The sequence below is a fragment of the Kogia breviceps genome, chromosome 16 (assembly GCF_026419965.1).
Source record: "Kogia breviceps isolate mKogBre1 chromosome 16, mKogBre1 haplotype 1, whole genome shotgun sequence".
Lineage (NCBI taxonomy): Eukaryota > Metazoa > Chordata > Mammalia > Artiodactyla > Physeteridae > Kogia > Kogia breviceps.
The window spans coordinates 20,029,514-20,050,165 of record NC_081325.1 but is presented as its reverse complement, the minus strand read 5'-3'; the positions used below and the strand labels follow the sequence as shown (position 1 = coordinate 20,050,165).

Genomic DNA, 20,652 nt, shown 5'->3' with positions numbered 1-20,652 from the left:
ATGTGTGTGTGCTCTGTCCACTGAGAAGGCCTGGGAGCAGCAACTCCCAATAAAAATAAGCACATCTAGTGCCCATATATAACTACCCTCCTCCACTAGAAGGTACTAGAGCTTCTTAGAGAAATGGCTGCTTACAGGATTGGGCAGGGAAAGTACAAGATGAGCCTGGAATATTTTGTGAGCCCAAAAAGTTAGGATGTATTCAAAGAATGATGGAAATGCATCAGAAATATGCAGAAGCCAATTTGAAGGGTCTCCCAGTGGCCAGTTATGAGACAGTTTGAATAACAAAATAAGTAATAGTGGGGAACATGGAGCAGATGTACTTTTCCTATTCTTCCCACTTAGTACAACTAAAAACTCTAGACATTATATATAAAACAATCATAACAAGATTCTGATAGGAGGCGAGAAGAAGACAAACCAGCTAGGAACCTCTGGAACCAAGGAACAGCATGGTGGTGAGTTCCCTGGGTTTTCCTTTCTGCCCTATATATCCCACATTGGTGCTAAAGAAGCTTGCGAGCCAGAAATGCCATTGGATGCAGACCAGAAAAAAGCACTCCCATCCAAGCCAGCTCACTGTAGCTAAAAGACTAGGAAATGTGCAGCCTAACAAGATATAAAGTTTTCAGACAACATTCTACTCTGGCCAAACACCACAAGTAAAATTGTGGCCCCACTTCCACCAATGCCAACAAAGTCTGAGTGAGGCATCAAGAATTTCATCCTTGCAAGAGTGTAGCTAGTTACTCCAGCACCCCACTAAGGGTGGTGTGTCAGAGAAGGACACTGAGAACCTTATTTCCACTGACTGACATTGAGCCCCCCCCCATCCCTCAGTGTTAGTAGAGACCATACAGGGAACCTGGACTTCAACCCCAACCCAGAAGTAATGAGATGCTCCTCCCCTTCCCCACTGGGGTGGTGAAAGAAGAAGCCTAATGGAGAGTCAGTATTTTCATTATTGAGGAGTGGTAACAAAACCACCTCCACTGTGGTGTCAGTGGAAACCAGAACTCCCATTCCCATTTGGCAGTAATAAGGATCTCCCCACCTTGGGGGTCAATGAAGGCCAAGAGGAGAACCTTGTCTTCTACCTCTACCTGGCAGTATCTAGGCAGCACTCCTTTTCCCTGACAAAGCAGTGTCAAAAAAAAATAAGTTTAAATAAAATGCAGAATCTCATAATACAAAATGTCCAGATTTCAATACAAAATCATTCATCATATGAAGAAGCAGAAAATCTCGAACTGAATGAAAAAAGACAATCACTACATGCCAACACAGAGATGATACAGATGTTAGATTACCTGACAAAGATTTTAAAGCAACCATGATAAAAATGCTTCAATGAGCAATTATAGAAATGCTTGAAACAGATGAAAAAATTTAAAACCTCAGCAAACCATCAGAGATATAAAGAATTTCCAAATGGAAATTTTAGGAATGTGTGGCGAGCATTGCCCTCTGAGGAATGCACCATTAAGACCCTCATAAGCCTCAGGGCCCGATTGTAATCTCCGTGGTATGCATCTTGGACTTTATGGTTTGAATGTAAAAAAGGAGATGGCCTTTGGCCAGATCGCTCCAGAGACCTGCTCAGGTACTGAGAGTCCCTGGTTGTTCCCTAAAGCTAGGAAAAGCAACCCTGGAGGGGAAGTTGGTGCCTTTGTGGAACAAGCAATAAACCCACTGATGCAGATATGGTGGCGACTAGCCAAGAAGAAAGCCCAGTTCTATAGAAAAATGTTTATGCAAAGTCCTTGCTTTCCAATGACTATGCAAAGTCCCTGCTTTAGGGGTATATATATGGCTATGCTCTGTTATTAAATTTGCCTTGCAACCATCAGTTGTTTGTGCCCTTCTGATCCCATACCTTGGTGCTTTCCGTTCCCTACCCCTTCTCGTCGATTGTTGCTGCACTTTGATGACCCGCCGCAGCTGGCGGCAGGAATGAAAAATACAATAACTGAAATAAGTGATGGGCTCAACAGCAGAATGGAACAGAGCAAAAACTGAGTGAACTGGAAGATAGAAGAATAGATATTATCCAATCTGAACAACAGAAAGGAAACTATAGATAAATGAATTAAATTAAATAAACAGAGCCTCAGGGACTCACAAAAGTGTAACAAAAGATTGAATATTTATGACATCAGAATTCAGGAGAGAGGAAAGAGGACAGGGCTGAAAAAGTACTACAAGGAATAATGGCTGAAAACTTCCCAAATTTGGCAAGAAACATAAACCAATAGATTGAAGAAGTTGAGGAGATTCTAAATAGGACAAACCCAAAGAGATCCACACAAGACACATCATAATTAAACTTATGAAAACTAAAACAAAGAAAAATCTTGACAGCAGCCAGAGAAAAATGATTCTTACCTGAGCGGGAAAACAATTCAAATCATAGCAGTTTTCTCATCAGTGATCTTTGAGGCCAGGAGGAAATAGCACAATATTCCTCAAGTGCTGAAAGAAAAGGATTGTCAACCCAGAACCCTTTACCTAGTAAAAATATCCTTCAGGAACAAAGAGGAAATCAAGACATTTTCGAATGAATGAAAACCAAGAGAATTTGTCACCAGAGAACTTAAGACCTAAGAGAAGGTATAAAGGGAGTTCTCCAAACAGAGGGGAAAAGATCAAAGAAGAAACCTTGGAACATCAGTAAGGAAAAAGAACATGGCAAGCAAAAATATGATTAATACAATAGGTGTTCTTTTTCCTCATGAGTTTTCTAAATTATGTTTGATAGTTGAAGCAAAAATGATTAACACTGTCAGATATGGTTCAAAATGTATGCAGAGAAAATACTTAAGACAATTATATACTATAAACAGATGACAGTAAAGGGACATAAATGGAGGTAAGTTTTCTATACTTCACACACCTGTAAAAACAACAGTATTCTATGGTAAGTGACATATGTAACGTATGTATAATGTAATACCTAGAGCAGCCACTAAAAAAGCTATAAAAAGAGACACAAAAACAGTATAAGTAAATAAAAATAGAATTCTAAAAAGGTATTCAAGTAACCTTCAGGAAGACAGGAAAAGGAAAACAGAGAAACAAATAACAGAGAACAAACAGAAAATAAAATGGCAGCCTTAAGCCCTAACATATCAATAATTACATTAAATATAAATAGTCTAAATGCACCAATTAAAATACAGATATTGACAGGGTTGCTTAAAATACAACTCAACTATATGCTGTCTTTGAGAAACACTTCACATATAACAATGTAGGCAAATTGAAAGTAAAAGGATGAAAAAATGTCATGCAAATATTAATCAAAGGAAAGCAGGAGTGACTATATTAATATCAGATAAAGTACTTTCAGTGAAAGAAAATTACCAGAGAAAAAGGGACATTATATATTATAAAAGAATTAGTCCACAAAGTCATAGGAATCCTAAATATATAGGCACCAAACAACAGAGTGCAAAATATGTGAAGCAAAAACACAGAAGTAAAAGGAGAAATAGACAAATCAATAATTATAGTTGGAGACTTCAATGCCCCTCTCTTAATAATTGCTAGAACAACTATACAGAAAACCAGCAAGGATATGGAAGAGCTCAACATTCTCAACCAACAGATAATAGACATTTATACAGCACTCCACCCAACAACAACAAAATACACATTCACTTCAAGTGTGTACCAAGATAGATCATATCCTAGGCCATAAAAAAAATCTCAGCAAATTTAAAGGAATTGAAATCATACAGAGTACGTTTTCTGGTCACAGTGGAATCAAACTAGTAATCAGTAACAGAAGGATAACAAAAGAATCTCCAAACACTTGGAAACTAAGCAACACACTTTTAAATGATCCACAGATCAAAGGGAAAGTCCCAAGAGAATTTTTTTTTAAATACATTGAAGTAATGACAGTGAAAATACAACATATCAAAATTTGTGGGACACAGCCAAAGCAGAGCTGACGGGGAAATTTATAACACAAATCCTTGCCTTAGAAAAGAATAAAATTCTCAAATGAATAATCTAAGCTCCCACCACAAGAACCTAGGAAAGAAAAGCAAAGTAAACCCAAAGCAAGCAGATGGAAGAAAATAATAAAGATGAGAGCATGAATAAATGAAATCAAAAAAAGTAAAACAGTAGAGAAAATCAGTGAAACAAGGAGCTGATTCTTTGAAAAGATCAATAAAATTAATAAAACTCTAACAAGACTAAGAAAAAACAAGAGAAGACATAAATTACCAGTGTGAGCAATGTAGCAGGGAGTATCATTTATAGACCCTACAGATGTTGAAAGGATAATAAGGGAATATCACAAATAATACCACACACACATAAATCTGACAACTTTGATGAAATGGACCAATTTCTCAAAAGGCACAAATTATCACAACTCATCCAGTATGAAAAACATAATTTGAATAAATCCTATAACTATAAGGGAAATTGTAATTTTAAAATTCAAAAAAATTCCAAGTCCAATTGGTTTCACTGAAGAATTCTATCAGATGTTTAAACAAGAATTAACACCAATTCTATACAATCTCTTCCAGAGATTGAAGAGGAGAAAACGCTTCTCAATTCATGTTATGGAATCTAGTGTTACCCTGATACCAGAACCAGAAAAACACAGAACACACACAAAAAAAGAATACAGACCAATATCTTTTATGAATAGATGCAAAAATTCATAACAAAATATTAACAAATACAATTCAGTAACATATAAAAAAATTATACACCATGACCAAGTGGGATTTATTCCAGGGATGCAAGACTGTTTCAATCTTTGAAAATATGTAATCCACCATATTAGTAGAATAAAGAAGAAAACTCACTGACCATATCAATCAAAGCAGAAAAAAAAAAAAGCATTTTACAACTTCAAGACCGCTTCATGATAAAAACTCAGATAAACAGAAGTATAGGAAGCTTCCTCAACTTTGATAAAGAGCATCTGCAAAACACCTACAGTTAACATGGTGATTAATGGTGAAAGACCGACTGCTTTCCCCCTAAGATTGGGAATGAGGCAAGGATGTTCACTCTCACCACTCTTATTCAATATAGTTCACACAAAAGTCTGTACATGAATGTTTATAGCAGCTTTATTTATAATAGCCCAAAACTAGAAACAATCCAGATGTCATTCAATGAATGAATGGCTAAACAAACTATGTAACATTTATACTATGAAATACAACTCAGCAATAAAAAGGAACTATTGATACACCCAGAATTATGCTAAATTCAAAAAGCCAATCCCCAGGGCTTCCCTGGTGGCGCAGTGGTTGAGAATACGCCTGCCAATGCAGGGGACACGTGTTCGGGCCCCGGTCCGGGAAGATCCCACATGCCGTGGAGCAGCTGGGCCCGTGAGCCATGGCCGCTGAGCCTGTGCGTCCGGAGTCTGTGCTCCGCAACGGGAGAGGCCACAACAGTGAGAGGCCCGCGTACCACCAAAAAAAAAAAAAAAAAAAAAAAGCCAATCCCCAAAGTTTACATATTGTATCATTCCATTTATATAACATTCTTTCAATGACAAAACTACACATGGAGAACAGGTTACTGGTTGCCAGGGTGGGGTGGTGAGGTGGGAGAGAAATGGGTGTAGCTATAAAAGGGCAACATGAGGGATTCTGTGGTGATAGAAATGTTCTATTGATGTATCTTGACTGTATCAATATCCTGTTTATGATGTTACAATTGTTGGAAACTGGGCAAAGATCTCTCTGTATTATGTCTTACAAAGCATGTGAATCTACAATTATCTCAAAAGTTTAATTTAAAAAGTAAATTGAAAAGGTTAGTATTGGATTATAACCCATGAAAAAGATAGAAATCCATGAGCCCATAATTATATAATTTAATACTTGAATAAACAAATGGGGGGGAAGTAAGTTTTTCCTTATAGCAGGATACCAACAAATAGATGTAGAAGAAATGGTGGAATTTGGCAACCATGGGAGAAATAATTAATCAGGACAGGAAGCATCATTAGATACTGAAACTAGTGGGTGGTTTAATGGGGAGTGAGATGTTTTTCTGGTCTCAATGTATCTCCCCACAAACTACTCATTGAATGCAAAGTAGGGAAAGTAACTGCAGCAGGGAGACCTAGGGGACACCACTTTAATGAATTGATCAAGGTTAGCATTACCAATATTAGGATAAGAAGCAAGCGTGTGCCACTTGATAGGATTCAATGGGAAGAGCATGGCATCATTCCTGTGATATTCCTGCCAAAAGTTCTTAGCCTTAATCTAGTCACAAGGAAACATCAGACAGAGCCAGATCAGCGGATGGTCTGCAAAATGACCAGCTATTATCTGCAAAAGAGATGAAAGTCAAGGAAAGACTGAGAAACAGTTCTGACTGAAGGAGGCTGGAGATATAATAACTGCATCAGATAATTTTGCTATGAAGGACAGAGTTGGGACAATTGAGGAAACTTAAATGGAGTGTGGGAATTGGATGATGAAAATATATCAGTGTTAATTTCCTGATTTTGTTCACCTTGCTGGTGTTATTAGTTTGATAGGGCTGCTGTAACAAAATATCACAGACTGAAAACAGACTGGAAAACTCTGTGTGTCTTCAAGAACAGAAATTTATTTTCTCATAGTTCTGGAGGCTAGAAGTCCAAGATCAAGGTGCTAGCAATTGGTTTTCCCCAAGGACCATAATAGGAGTTTCTGTTCCAGGCCTCTCTCCTTGTCTTGTAATTGGCCACCTTCTTGCTGTTCTGTCCTCACATGGTTGTCCTTCAGTGCATATATGGCCTTGGTGTCTCTCCCTCTTCTTATAAGGACACCAGTCATATTGGATTAGGTTCCCATCCTAAAGGTCTCATTTTCACTTCATCATCTCTTTAAAGATCTCTCCATGAACCGGTTTGCAAGGCAGAAATAGAGACACAGATGTAGAGAACAAACGTATGGACACCAAGGGGGAAAGGGGGAGTGTGGGATGAATTGGGAGACTGGGATTGACATATATACACTAATATGTATAAAATAGATAACTAATGAGAACCTGCTGTATAGCACAGGGAACTCCACTTCACTGTGCAGTAGAAACTAACACAACATTGTAAAACAACTATACCCCAATAATAAAATTAATAAAAAATTATCTTATCTCCAAATTCCATTCTGGAGTACTGGGGGTTGGGACTTCAAAATTTGAATTGGGTGAGAATGGGTTGGAGAGGGGACACAATTCAGCCCATAGTAGCTGCAGCTGGATAAGGGAATGTCCTTATTTGTGGAAATCTGCACTGAAGTATTTGGGGGTGCTGGGGAATCATGTCTGTAGCTTTCTTTTGCTCAGGTGGTTCAGAATGGAAACACTCTTTGTACCATCCTGGCAACTTTTCTGTAAATTTGAAATTATCTCAAAAGAAAAAAAATTTAGTGATCAAATGTAAGAGTTTCATGGACTAGTAGGACCAAAATAATAATAATAATAGGTATCAGTCATATCTTTGTTTTCTAGTACTGTTAACCAAAATTTTAGAAACAGAGATCTGATTGAAATTAAAAGGTGTTTATTTGGGGTTTGTTAAGACTGCAGCCCAGGAGACAGATTCAAGAAGCTCTTGAACTGTGTCCCACAGGACTACAAAATGGGGGAGGCAAAAAACGCAAGGTTACAATTAGTTACATGAATTGTGTATCAACAGTTATAATTGGAGATGGCAAGAAGTAAGGGTGCTTATTAAGTAACAGTTGGTTGGGGTCCAAAATAGTGGCATAGTTACAAGGGAAGACCTTGAGACCATAAGTTTGCAGCTGGCAGGCATTATTCTGAATACAGCTGGTGGTGTCCTTAGGTCTGGTACAGTTCAAAGAAAGTTCAGGTTTTCCGTGATGCAGAGATGTATCTGAGACCAGATTCTCAGTGGCCGCCCGACTCCATTTTTGTCTACCTGAACTGTGATTACTCCATGATAATTTCAATTTGTCATCAGAACATGCACCTTTTGTGAGTGCACTAATCACACACATGTGATACAATGAAAAGGACACAATTATGCATGCATCTAGCATGTGGATAACAGAGTGGAATATAGAGCTAGACTGCCTAGACACAAATCCTGGCTTTACCACTTTATGACTTTGGGAAAGTTTCTTCAACTTTTCATGCCTCAGTTTCTCTACCTTTAAAATAGATGTACAGGGACTACTCTGGTGGTCCAGTGGTTAAGACTCTGCACTTCCAATGCAGGGGCCACAGTTTCTTATAGTCCTCAATTCAAACGTCAATTCAACTTAAAAAAACAACAACAAAAAAAACAGAACAAAAGTAGGGACTTCCCTGGTGGCACAGCAGATAGGACTCCACACTCCCAGTGCAGGGGGCCCAGGTTCGATCCCTGGTCAGGGAACTAGATCCCACATGCATGCCGCAACTAAGGAGCTGGCAAGCCACAACTAAGGAGCCCTCATGCCACAACTAAGATCCAGTGCAACCAAATAATAAATAAATATTAAAACAAACAAACAAAAAACAGAACAAAAATAAACAGAGGTTGGGGAGGTGGGGAGAATACAATGATAATCCAAATACCCAGGCCAGTGCAGGGATGTATTTTGGAATCTGGATTAGGAGGTGAACTGAATGTAGGTCTTTTAATCTCTTGACCTAGAACATCATTTATCTCTCATTTGAGGTTTTAATAAATGTTGAAGGATGGCAAGCTGACGATTTAACTGTCTGGCCTGGAGAGAAGCTATTCTAATGTTACCAGTTAAAGATCAACTAGACTTGGGAATTCCCTGGCAGTCCAGTGGTTAGGACTCCACACCGCTCTCACTGCCGAGGGTGCAGGTTAAGTCCCTGGTCGGGGAACTAAGATCCCTTAAGCCCTGTGGCCAAAAAACCAAACAAACAAAACAAAAACAACAACAATAACAACAAAAAACCAAGCCCTTAAAGGGCAAGATCAATTAAAATAAATTAGCATTAGGTTTTGTGTCTGCCTTCTTTCCACTGCTTCTTCCAGACCGTTACTCCCTCACTCTCCTGCAAAAAAATCTCCTTTCCTATGGGTCATGTGTTGTCCCATCTGTCTTCAGGTCTCTGTCATATGCCCACCTTGGGGTTACATTCTATCATTCAATGAAGACTTTTATGCTTAACTCAGCCTTCTCCACCAAGTGTACCATCACCCTGCATGGATGACCCTTCAAGACGCTGAATTCCTCATTTCCAATGGCCTTTTTCCACTTCTGCCACCCACTCCCACAGCCATACCCTGAATTTTGTAACCATTTGAAACTGTCCAGAATAACGAATTTAAGCATTGATAAATGTGTAATGACCTGTAATTGTGTCCTTCCCTCCTCACCAGCCTAGTCAGGCTCCAACACTGGGGAGACGAAACCTGCCATAACTACTGAGCCCGTGTGCCACAACTGCTGAAGCCCGCACGCCTAGAGTCTGTGCTCCACAACAAGAGAAGCCACCACAATGAGAAGCCCGCACACCACAATGAAGAGTAGCCCCTCTCGCCACAACTAGAAAAAGCCCACACACAGCAACAAGGACCCAACACAGCCAAAAATAAATAAATAAATAAAAATTTTAAAAAATGACCATGATCTAGACTATTTATCTCTTTTATTTTCTGTTTGTATTTGTTTGTTTGGTTTTAGATGGAATAGATCTGAGTATATTTAGACTGGATGGGAACAATTCAGGTGAGTGAAAAAGGTTAAATAATATACAGGAGAGAAAAGAATTAAATAACAGAGCACGCTTCTGAAGAGGATAAGGAGGATCTTACACCCCTCGTGGAGGGACTGGCCTCTTCTGAAGCCACAAGAGGGAACATTGAGAGAGTGGATACAGAAGTAGGGGGGTGTCAGGTTTTGTACCAGAAAATTGAATGAGGTCCTGTCCAAAAGCTTGGATTTTCCCTGAGGGAAAGGAGTCAAAGTTGTCTACTGGAAATAAGGCAGAAGGGGAGAAAGGCAGAGATCTGAAAGAGTCTGGAGAGGGTTTGAAGCTTTCATCATGGACTGCACGAAAGCAAGTCAACTGAGAAACGCAGCAGGATGGCTGGGGTGTGTTAAGAAGAACCCATCTGAGGTAGGTGATGGTGACGATATACTAACAACAGTCTGCCTATTGTGTAATCTCCCCCAGAAACCACAGAGAAATCATACAGTTGGTTTCATTCAGGGTTGGGGATTTGCCAAACTGAGATGAGGAAGTGCCAGTGGGTCAAGGGAGTTTAGGATAATTGGTTCCTGAGGACAGTGGGTATAAGGGCATAAACAGTCAACATTTAATCCAGTGAACGGAACACATTAGAAGAATCATTCCCTAAGCTGTGCCCCAGTGGACTGTATCAGCCCAAAGGCATGTCTTTCAGATTTGCCAAATGCACCCTCCAGACTGGCTGTGACCTTGGCTGGGAAAGTGCTGACCTAAGGAAGAGTCAGATTCCAGTTAAGGCAAGGAGATGGAAGGGATGGCAGAGAAAGGCTGATTATGGATTAGTCAAGGGTGCAGTAGAATAAATAGTCATTCAGTCATTTAAGAGAAAACTCTAAGGTTTTATCTCTAGATTGAAAGCTGGATGGACAAGCTGCAGCTTGTTAACCATTGTCGCCCCAGGACCCAGCACTATCTCTAGCAGACAGCAAGTTCCTGAAATACATTAGTTAAAAGTAGGAATGAACTTCCTATTACTAGAGTTGTAGTCTGGAAGGGACATGGGTGAGCAAAACAGTGATACTTTAAACCTCCATAGGTAGAAATAAGGTGTGGATATAGAGCACAAAGGAGATTGAAATGCCCTCAAGAGAAGGTTTGCCAAGTGCCTTTGTCCCCTGACTTCTAAAGTCATTGTTCCAGAAATGCACTGTACCCGAGGATGCCTCCTCCCAAGAAGTTCTCAAGTACTACAGTAGAGGCTGAGCAGTAACTAAAATGGGGGAGAGAGAGGGAGAGAGAAAAAGAGAGAGTTGTCTCTATTAGAAGAGGGTGTAACCAAGTACTCATCTAAATTCAAAGATGGAAATTCAAGCCCGTATTGATTTTATCCCATGTTTTGTATGAAGTTAGAAGGAGCAGTAGATACATAAGATGCTTATTAATTTTCCAGTAGTATCTTAGGAGAGGGACTGGAGAGAGACACAGCATAAATGTTAACAGTAGTTATCTCTGGCTGGTAGACTTGTTTTTCCTCTTTGTACATTTCTTCATATCTGCGTATTCTATATTGTATATACCTGACTTTGATTTTCTTAGAAAAAACTGTAGAAATATATTATGCCTCTTCTAAATTTCCCACAAGCCCAGAATATCTTTTTCTAGGGCAAAATTGATTGCAAACTAAAGGGATTATAAGGCTTCAAAAGAAATTATTTCTAGTAATTTCAGCAGTGGTGCAGTAATTGTGAAGAATCAATACATAGTAAATTTAATAAAATGAAAGTTGTTAGGAAAGCAAACAACATGCAAAACACCAGCTGTGTGACTTAATATTGATATTGATCTACAGCATACAAGAAGGAAGATTGAAGGCTACAAGAAACCTTGCTACTTTTAGTGGGAGAAAGACACGTTTTAGGAAATCTGCATGACAAGCTACCCAAGGGAAAATAACTAAATAACTATTATTATAAATAGTCTCAGAGTGATACTAGTTTGAAACTAGATGAGAAATTTTAAAATTAAACAGAATTTTTCCTTACTTGAAGTACCTATAAGGATACATCCATTACTCCAACGCAACTAAGAACTAGAAATATGTATTTGATTTAGCTAGATCATGCTGCAGTAACGAACAGCCCCCAAAATCTCAATGGCTTACAACAAGTTTATTTCTCATTCATGTTACCTGCGAGGGGCTGCAGGTCAGCTGTGGCTCTGCTCCATTTTTCTTCTCATTTTAAGATCCGGGCTGAAGGAATGGTCTTTATCTGGAGCTGACATTCTCATGGCAGAGGAAAATATTACGTGAGTTAGTGGGAAACAACAATGGCTCTTAACATTTCTAAGAACTGGCATATTGTAATCTCCATTTTTGGTTTTTGTGGGGTTTTGTTGTTTTGTTGTTGTTTTTGTTGTTATTAAAGAGACATGGCTAAGCCTAGTGATAAGGCAGTGACTTATACTCCTTCCAAAGGATGCACTACATGGCAGTAGGCAGAAGTGTACAATCATTTTACAAGGAAGGGATCAGTGGATATTTGGGAATAATAATACAATCTCTCACAAAATGTATTCACTTACTGAGCAACTACTATGATGGTGAGAACTGGAAAAATGCAAAGAAGATGAAAAACATCATTTGTATTCTTAGGAGCTCAGTGCATAGCTACATAGAGTGCCTGCTGTGCGGCATATACTACACTAGATCCTCTACTTACTGTGTCCCATTTAAGACTTTCAGTAACACTTTCAGGAATTATAGGTGCTCATTTTTCTCATTTTATTTAAAAGAAAACTGGAGTTGGCTAACTCTTCCAAGGTCTCTCCGGTAGATTGTAAAAATGGCCACAATCTTCTCCCTGCATCAACACCTTGCAATGTCACTTGGCAGATCTTCCCATTAAGGAATGGAGACTATTTCTCCACTCTTAAATCAGATTGGCTGGCCATGTGGCTTGCTTTGGTCAATGAGACATTAGTACATGTGACAAGCTTGAAAAGTGCTTGCACACTGGGGCTTGTCCTTTTGCTGCTCTTGAATCATGTGCCATGAGAAGAAGTCCAGGCTATCTTTCCAGATGAGCAACATGTGGTTCATTGCTCCTCTTGTCCCAACTAACAGCCTGCTAATCTAATGACCAGACAGGTGAGTGAGGCCATCCTAAATCATCCAGCCACTAGACAAACCACCACCTGACAACAGATGCATGAGACAGCCCAGTAGAGACCAGCTGAGATGGCCATCCAGCGAGCCTAAGAATCATTAGCTAAATAAATAGTTGTTTCAAGTCACCAAGTTTTGGGGTGGTTTGTTATGAAGCAAAAGCTAACTAAAACGCAGGAAGAAAGGACAGGAAAGGAGTTTGGGTACAAGTCTGTCTGTCTCCAAAGCCCCTGTTCTTTCTACTAAGCTATACTTCTTCTCTGGGGTGGAAGAGGGATCTTGAAAAGTCATGCATGCCATTCATTCATGCAACATGCTTGTAACAGATATTGCTGAGTGACCAGCCTAGCTTATGTCAGGCACTTGACTATGTTTACCTTCACTGTATTGAACAAGAAGTAAATAGCCTCTGTCATTAAGAGCTTACAGTACCACGGCTAGAGGGAAAGCAACAACAAATAACACACAAAGAATTTATTATTTTTAATTGTGATAAGAGATATAAAGAACACCAACATAATAAGGTATCAACAGTAGAAATCTGTAGGATGGGAGAAAAAGACGGGGTTAGAGCAAGGGCTGTAGTTTATGTAGAGTTGCCAGCGAGCAGGGAAGGCCCCTCTAAGGAGGTTGTGCTGGTTAGGTTCCCCTGGAAGCAAATATAGAGATTGAGTTAGGAGTGCAAAAGCTTTATTGGAGAGTGATGCTTCTTAAGAAAAAGTGAGGGAGAAATATTGGGCAGGAGAACCATCAAGCAATAACCTGACCACAAGACTGCTAACCCAATAGGGAACTCTGGAGCAAAAATGGCCTGTTAGATAAATTCTACATGAGGTAAAAATGCCTTGTACCTCTGACTCTAACTGTGACCTCGGTCACTGGCTGAGGACCACCATGAGAAGAATGTGACCTCAGCCAAACACTGAACGGGGGAGACCCTGAAGAAGCTAACGGCTGGACAATGCTGGCTAACCACACAAGGGTTTATTTCTTGGTTCTCTATTCTATTCCATCGGTCTATATGTCTGTCTTTATGCCAGTACAATACTGTTTTGATAACTATAGTTTTATAGTAAGTTTTGCAATCAGAAAATGTAAGATCTCCAACTTTCGTTCTTCTTTTACAAGTTGTTTTGGCTATTTGTGATCCTTCAAGATTCCTTACAAATTTTAGGATAGATTTTGCTATTTCTGCAAAAAAACAACATTGGCATTTTGATAAGGATTGTGTTGGATCTATAGATTGCTTTGGATAATATTGACATTTTAACCACATTAAGTCTTCCAACCTATGAACATGGGATTTCTTTCCATTTATTTGTGTCTTCTTTAATTTCCTTCAGCAACATTTTGTAAGATTTATTGCTAAGTATTTTTGATGCTATTGTAAATGTAATTTTCTTAATTTCCTTTTCAAGTTGTTCATTTTTAATGTATTCATATACAAGTGATTTTTGCACGTTGATTTTGTATCCACAACTTTTCTGAATTCCTTTATTGGTTCTAATCATTTTTAATAGAATATTTAGGGTTTTCTACATATAAGATCCTGTCATCTGTGAACAGAGATAATTTTAGTTCTTCCTTCTAACTGGAATGCCACGTTTCTTCTTTCTTGCCTAAATGCTCTGGCTAGGTCTTCCAGTACTATGTTGAGTAAAAGTGGCAGAAGCAGGGTATATGCATAAGAGCTAATTCTTGAGTGACACTCAAAGAAGCTGGAAGAGCATGTGGTCTGAATACAAAGTAGTAGAGGTCTTGGGCAAACATATTAATGTTCATTTCTCATCTATTATCTCAGGCTTCACACATCTCAGCCAAACATATTTCTTTTTCTTTTCTTTCCTTTTTTTTTTTTTTTTTTTTGGCCATGCCGTGTGGCTTGTGGGATCTTAGTTTCCCAACCAGGGACTGAACCCAGGCCCTCGGCAGTGAAAGTGCAGAGTCCTAACCACTGGACCACCAGGGAATTCCCATGAGCCAAACATTTTTATAACAGCTTTATTGATATATAATTCACATATTATACATTTTATCCATTTAAACAGTACAATTCAGTAGTTTTTAGTATATTCACAGAGTTGTGCTGTGCATCAATCAATTTCAGAACACTTTCATGGCCCACAAAAGCAGTCACTACCCATTAACAATCACTACCGATTTCCCTTCAACCTTCCCCAACCCTAGATAACCAGTAGCCTATCTTCTGTCTCTATGAATCTCTCTTTTACGGATATCCTATATAAATGGGGTCATACAACAAGTGGCTTTTTGTGTCTAGCTTCTTGCACTTAGCATAACGCTTTCAAGGGTCATCCAGTGTTGTAACACAGCCTAACATTTTAATGATTGCTACAGACTGGTTTCATAACATTTTGTATTTTGTTAGTTAAATACACATGAAGGTTAATATTTGGGACAGACAGATATCATTCTGTAATGGAACTGTATCTAATGTAATGCTATGTAAAAAAACCACCTTAAATCTTAGTGGCATAAAACCACAGCCATTTTACTATGTACATGGTTTTGTGGGTAAGGAATTTGCACAGGGCACAGCAGGGAATTTTTCTTGATTTATAATAACTAGGATGGCTCAAAAGGCTAGAGATCTGCTAGAATGGCTTCAAATAGAAGAAGCCATTATGTGGCTTATATATGTGGAGAAGGTCTGGCTTCACAGGTGTGTGACCTATGCTGACTCAAAAATAAAAGGGTCCCGTACTCCTTAAATCATGCCTGGTTTAATTCTTGGGGTTGTCACCATCTTGAACCTCAGAACAATTTTTGAAAAAAGGCTCCACATTTTCATTTAGCACGGGGTCCCTCAAAATACGTAGTCAGTACCACAGTTCTCGTTGTCAGCTGGGTTCTTCAGTTCTCTACGTCATGTCTGCTTGGGCTAAAACGTCAGAGACGGCTTCTTCACTCACATATTTGGTTGCCTGTGTTGGGATGCTGGGGAAAGCTAGGGATGGCCAAACATCTCGCTCCCTCTCTCTAAGGGGCCTCTTTTTGTTGCAGGGTAATCAGACTTTTCACATGGAGCCCTGCATTCTCTACAGTGAGCAGTCTAAGAGCCTGGGGAAAAAAAATTCAAGAATCCTTACGAACTCACGTGGGAAATCACAGAACATCATTTCTATTACATTCTATTGGTCAAGAAAGTCGCTAAGGCTAGCCCAGCCAAAAAGGAAGGGAAATTAAACTCCACATCCCAATGGAAGGAAGAGCAAAGAATTTAGCTAATACTATCTTTAATCTATCACTGGCTAATATCCACTTGATACATTCATTTTGTGGGGACAAAATTAGTGTGTGTTACAGAAAGAATGCAAAGAGATAGACCAATGGAATATTCAGTTTCTAACATTCAAAATAGAATCATGAAGTATGTCACTATGCTTTACATCATATTGTAAATCAGAACTTTACCTCTTCCTTAAGAATCTGGGGCTTCCCTGGTGGCGCAGTGGTTGAGAATCCGCCTGCCGATGCAGGGGACACGGGTTCGTGCCCCGGTCCGGGAAGATCCCACATGCCGCAGAGCGGCTGGGCCCGTGAGCCATGGCCGCTGAGCCTGTGCGTCCGGAGCCTGCGCTCCGCAATGGGAGAGGCCACAACAGTGAGAGGCCCGCGTACCACAAAAAAAAAAAAAAAAAAAAGAATCTGAAAGACTAGGGCTAGTCCATAAATTGTAAAGAATGTAAAGTAGCAAACTTCTCTTTCTGCCCCTTGAGGATAGTTGTAAATAGAGAGGAAGGAAGTGAGTGAAGGTGGAGGAGGATTCTTTTGTCCTGCCCCAGTCTTGTCACACTTCCCCTTTAAGGCTTTGCGAGAAGATTGCCTTGAAGAGTCCCCTGAACCAAAGCATACTTGTTAATTGTATGGTAGGGAGAAGGGGTCTTAGTCACCCTTGGTTCTTCTGTGTGGACACTTGAGATTTCTTGCCTGCCTGATCCCTGGGCACCACGTTGAGTCCACATGGATTCAAGAAAACTGTCTTCCAGAAATGTTACAGTATGGCACAAACCACACACATCAACCTCATACATCTGGACATCTTCCATGGAAATAAAGAAGAGAAAGCTGACTGAGAGGTCAGTTGTTTAAGCTAAGACAGCCTGGGGCCTTCCCTGGCAGTCCAGTGGTTAGGGCTCTGTGTTTCCACTTCAGGGGGCCCAGGTTCGATCCCTGGTCAAGGAACTAAGATCTCACGCATGCTGTGGGGTGCAGCCAAAAAAAAAAAAAAAAAAACTAAGACAGCCTGTATGTGATTTAAAGAGACTGATTAAATTTATTAGACTGAACTGTTTTGAATTAAATTGAACATTTAATGAACTCTGCACAGACTCATACCCTAACTAGTAGCAAGGTTTGGGGAGAAAAATGGAAGAGAGAGAGAGGGAAAGGGAGGGTGAGAGGGAGGGAAAGAAAGTCATTATTTTTGCACGTCTGAGTTGCAGTATGAGTTATATTTGTGATTCTTCTGCAATACATACCATACCATACTACATAAGAGTGTGGGATAAGGACTAAGGACATCCAATCAGCACAGGGCTGTCCAGGGCAGGGCGGGGCGAAGGACTTGATCAGCTACAGTGGGCTCTCTTCCAAATCAAGCTCCTGAGTAGGAGTTACGAGTGAAGGAAAGAGGAAAAAGCATTACTTTAACTGTATCATTCCATCTTATGCCCTAACTGTATTAGTTAGATATTTTTTTAAGAAAATAAAGGAGGGTCTACTTCATAATTCATTGCTAGGAATATTCTCAGCCTAAGTATAAATTGCGAGGTAAGATCAGATAACCTTCTGGTAAAAAGCTGATTCAATTATAATAAATAAATAGAAGAGGTATGGAAAATAAATTAAACGGGCTTTCATTAAGATAAGGATGTACTGGGACTTCCCTGGCAGTCCAGTGGTTAAGACTCTGTGCTTCCAATGCAGGGGGCGTGGCTTTGATCCCTCAGCAGGGAATTAAGATCCCACATGCCGCGCAGTGTGTGGGGAAAACAACAAAAACCAGGATGTACTGAAGCTTGACAAAATAGCCAGTTTGGGAACCCTCCAGACCGAGTGTGCAATATTTCCATGTGGATGGGCAGGAGAAGGGTGCTCTCCAGGTAAAGTCCTGGAATTGGGCAGGGGAGGGGCCCCTGGGCCAGAGTACCCTACCCTGCAGCTGGCAATCTGGATAAACTAGGAGGAGATGTGGTGATAAAAAGCTCGGTCAGATTCTAATGTTGCAATAACTACTGGTATACCCTGTTCAACTGGTTGGGGGGTCCTGCAGAAAGGAATTTTGGTATGTGGATTCTCTACTTAGAATAAGTAACATCTACGTGGCTTGATTTATGTTTCTCTTGGAGGAGTCCTAAACATCATCAGCTTGGTGCCTTTTTCCTTTCATAACCATTTGTAGTTCACATAAATCAGCATAAAGATTTTGAGAGAAGTTGTTTTCTAGTTTGCTTAAATGATAATGAGGAGAGAAGCTTTCGTTTAAGTATTCATTTATAGGGCACTCATGTGTTAATCACTGGTCTGAGTACACGGGGCAGTGAGATCAAAGACATTCTCCTTGACCTCAAAGCTCTCTGGCCCTACGCCTTTCTTTTTTCACTCCTTCATGGGAAGGTAAACCCAGGCCCATCCCAGCCCTTCAAAGCAAGTTAAGACCAGGCTGTAACATATAACTAGACTTTACTGAAGGTTTCAGGATAGCAAAATGGAATTACAACGTAGTAGAGGAAAACTTTAAACTGTCGACAAAATGTGACTTCTTTTTTTTTTTTTTTTTTTGCTTTTTGATTTTTTTATTACTCAAAGAAGCTTCATTTTTTTATTTAGCTTTCTGACTCTGTGCTTGTGCTTTCAACACTTTCACAACGATTTTTTGCTCCTCAATGAGGAAAGCGCACTTGATCCTGTCACGGACACATTTAGCACACATGGAACCACCATAGGCCCGGCTAACATGTTTTTTCGTTTTAGACAACCTCATAAGAACTTTAGGTCTCACAGCACGAACTCCTCTAAGTCGGCCTGGGCACACACCACATACGGATTTTGGTGCTTTCCCAACTTTCTTGGTATAAAGGTAAACAATTCTATTACCAGGGGTTCGGGACAGCCTGGTTTTGTTAGAGGCTGTATTGTAGGACAGCCTACGACGGTATGTCAAACGCTGAACCATCCTGAATGCCTCTAAGTACCGTCCCCGGAAGAGGAAGAAGAAAAAACCAAAATGTGACTTCTGAATGTCAATGTCCTTACCTACCCACTCCTTTTAGCCCCGGACTTCCTACTATGTTTTAGGAGTAGCCTACTCTCCTTAACACAGGAGATGCCTGTGACCGCGGACATCACTCCCCATTCCCCCAGAGCTCAGGCTCCTCGAATCCTCTAAGGCCCAGTGAGAGGAGGAACCTGTCTCCCCTTAGCTCCAGCCTAAGGCTAGCCTTCTGGGAGACATCACCATCTACACAACTCTACCCACAAGGATGACAACTTCTGATACTGTTAAAAGAGCAGCTTAGCTCTGCGATGTCTTCAATCTCACCACTGATGAATGGCATCTTGACTTTTCCTTTCTCAAGTCCACGGTGCATTATTCTGTTCTTTTTTAACTCAGATTTGTTGAGATTTAATTACATACAGTAAAACTCACCCATTTAATGTACAGTTCTGAGTTTTGACAAACACATAGCCATGTTACCACCACCACAATCGGGACATAGAACAGTTGCTTCACCCAAAAAAATCCCTCGTGTCCTTTTTTTTTGCGGTATGCGGGCCTCTCACTGTTGTGGCCTCTCCCATTGCGGAGCACAGGCTCCGGACGCGCAGGCTCAGCGGCCATGGCTCACGGGCTTAGTTGCTCCGCGGCATGTGGGATCTTCCCGGACCAGGGCACGAACCCGTGTCTCCTGCATCGGCAGGCGGATTCTCAACCACTGCGCCACCAGGGAAGCCCCCTCGTGTCCTTTTGTGGTCAACCTCCTTATACCCTCAGCCCCAGGCAGGTAGTAACCTGTTTTCTGCGTCCATAGTTTTACCTCTTTCAGAATGTCACGCCAATGGATCCAAACAGCTGGTAGCTTTTTATATCTGATTTATTTCACTTAGCATAATGCAACTGAGATTCATCCATGCTATTAAGTGTATCAGAAGTTCACTCCTTGCATTGCTGAGTCTTCTTCCATTGTATGAACGTACTATAGTAGATTTATCCATTCACCAGTTGAAGAACATGTGAGTTATTTCCAGTTTTTGATGATGACAAATAAAGCCTCTGTAACCTTTGCATACAGGTGTTTGAATGAAGATAAGTTTTCATTTCTCTTGGGTAAATATCTAAGAATGGAACCGCTGAGTTGTGTGATAAGCATATGCTTAACATTATATGAAATAGTAAGTTGTTTGCCAAAGTGTTTGTACCATTTTCCATTCTTACCAACAACGTATGAGAGTTCTAACTAGTCTGTATCCACAGCAGTAGTTAGTAATACCAGTTTTTCTGTTGTTGTTGTTTTTTTAATCTTATTCATTGTAATAGATGTGTACCAGTACCTCAGTGTAGTTTAAATTTTTAATGACTTGAGTATCTTTTCACATGCTTATTTGCCACCCATATTTCTTTTTGGTGAAATATAGTTTTAATTATTTTCCCTATTTACTTATTAACTTGTTTGCTTTATTGTTGGGTTTTGAGGATTCCTTACATATTCTAGATCCAAGTCCTTTAGCAGAAATATGCTTTGCAAATATTTTCTCCCACGCCTGTAGTTTCTCTCTTCATTTTCTTAAATATTTTGTCT

At 40.0% G+C, this 20,652-nt stretch overlaps 1 protein-coding gene across 1 annotated transcript; it reads right to left on the bottom strand.

Moving 5' to 3' along the window:
- Positions 1–18,624: 18,624 nt before the first annotated feature.
- Positions 18,625–19,070, bottom strand: LOC131743478 (large ribosomal subunit protein eL34-like). Its single transcript, XM_059042280.2, has one exon. The coding sequence runs from the start codon at positions 19,026–19,028 to the stop codon at positions 18,675–18,677; it is 354 nt and encodes a 117-aa protein (XP_058898263.1). The 5' UTR covers positions 19,029–19,070; the 3' UTR covers positions 18,625–18,674.
- Positions 19,071–20,652: the final 1,582 nt, after the last annotated feature.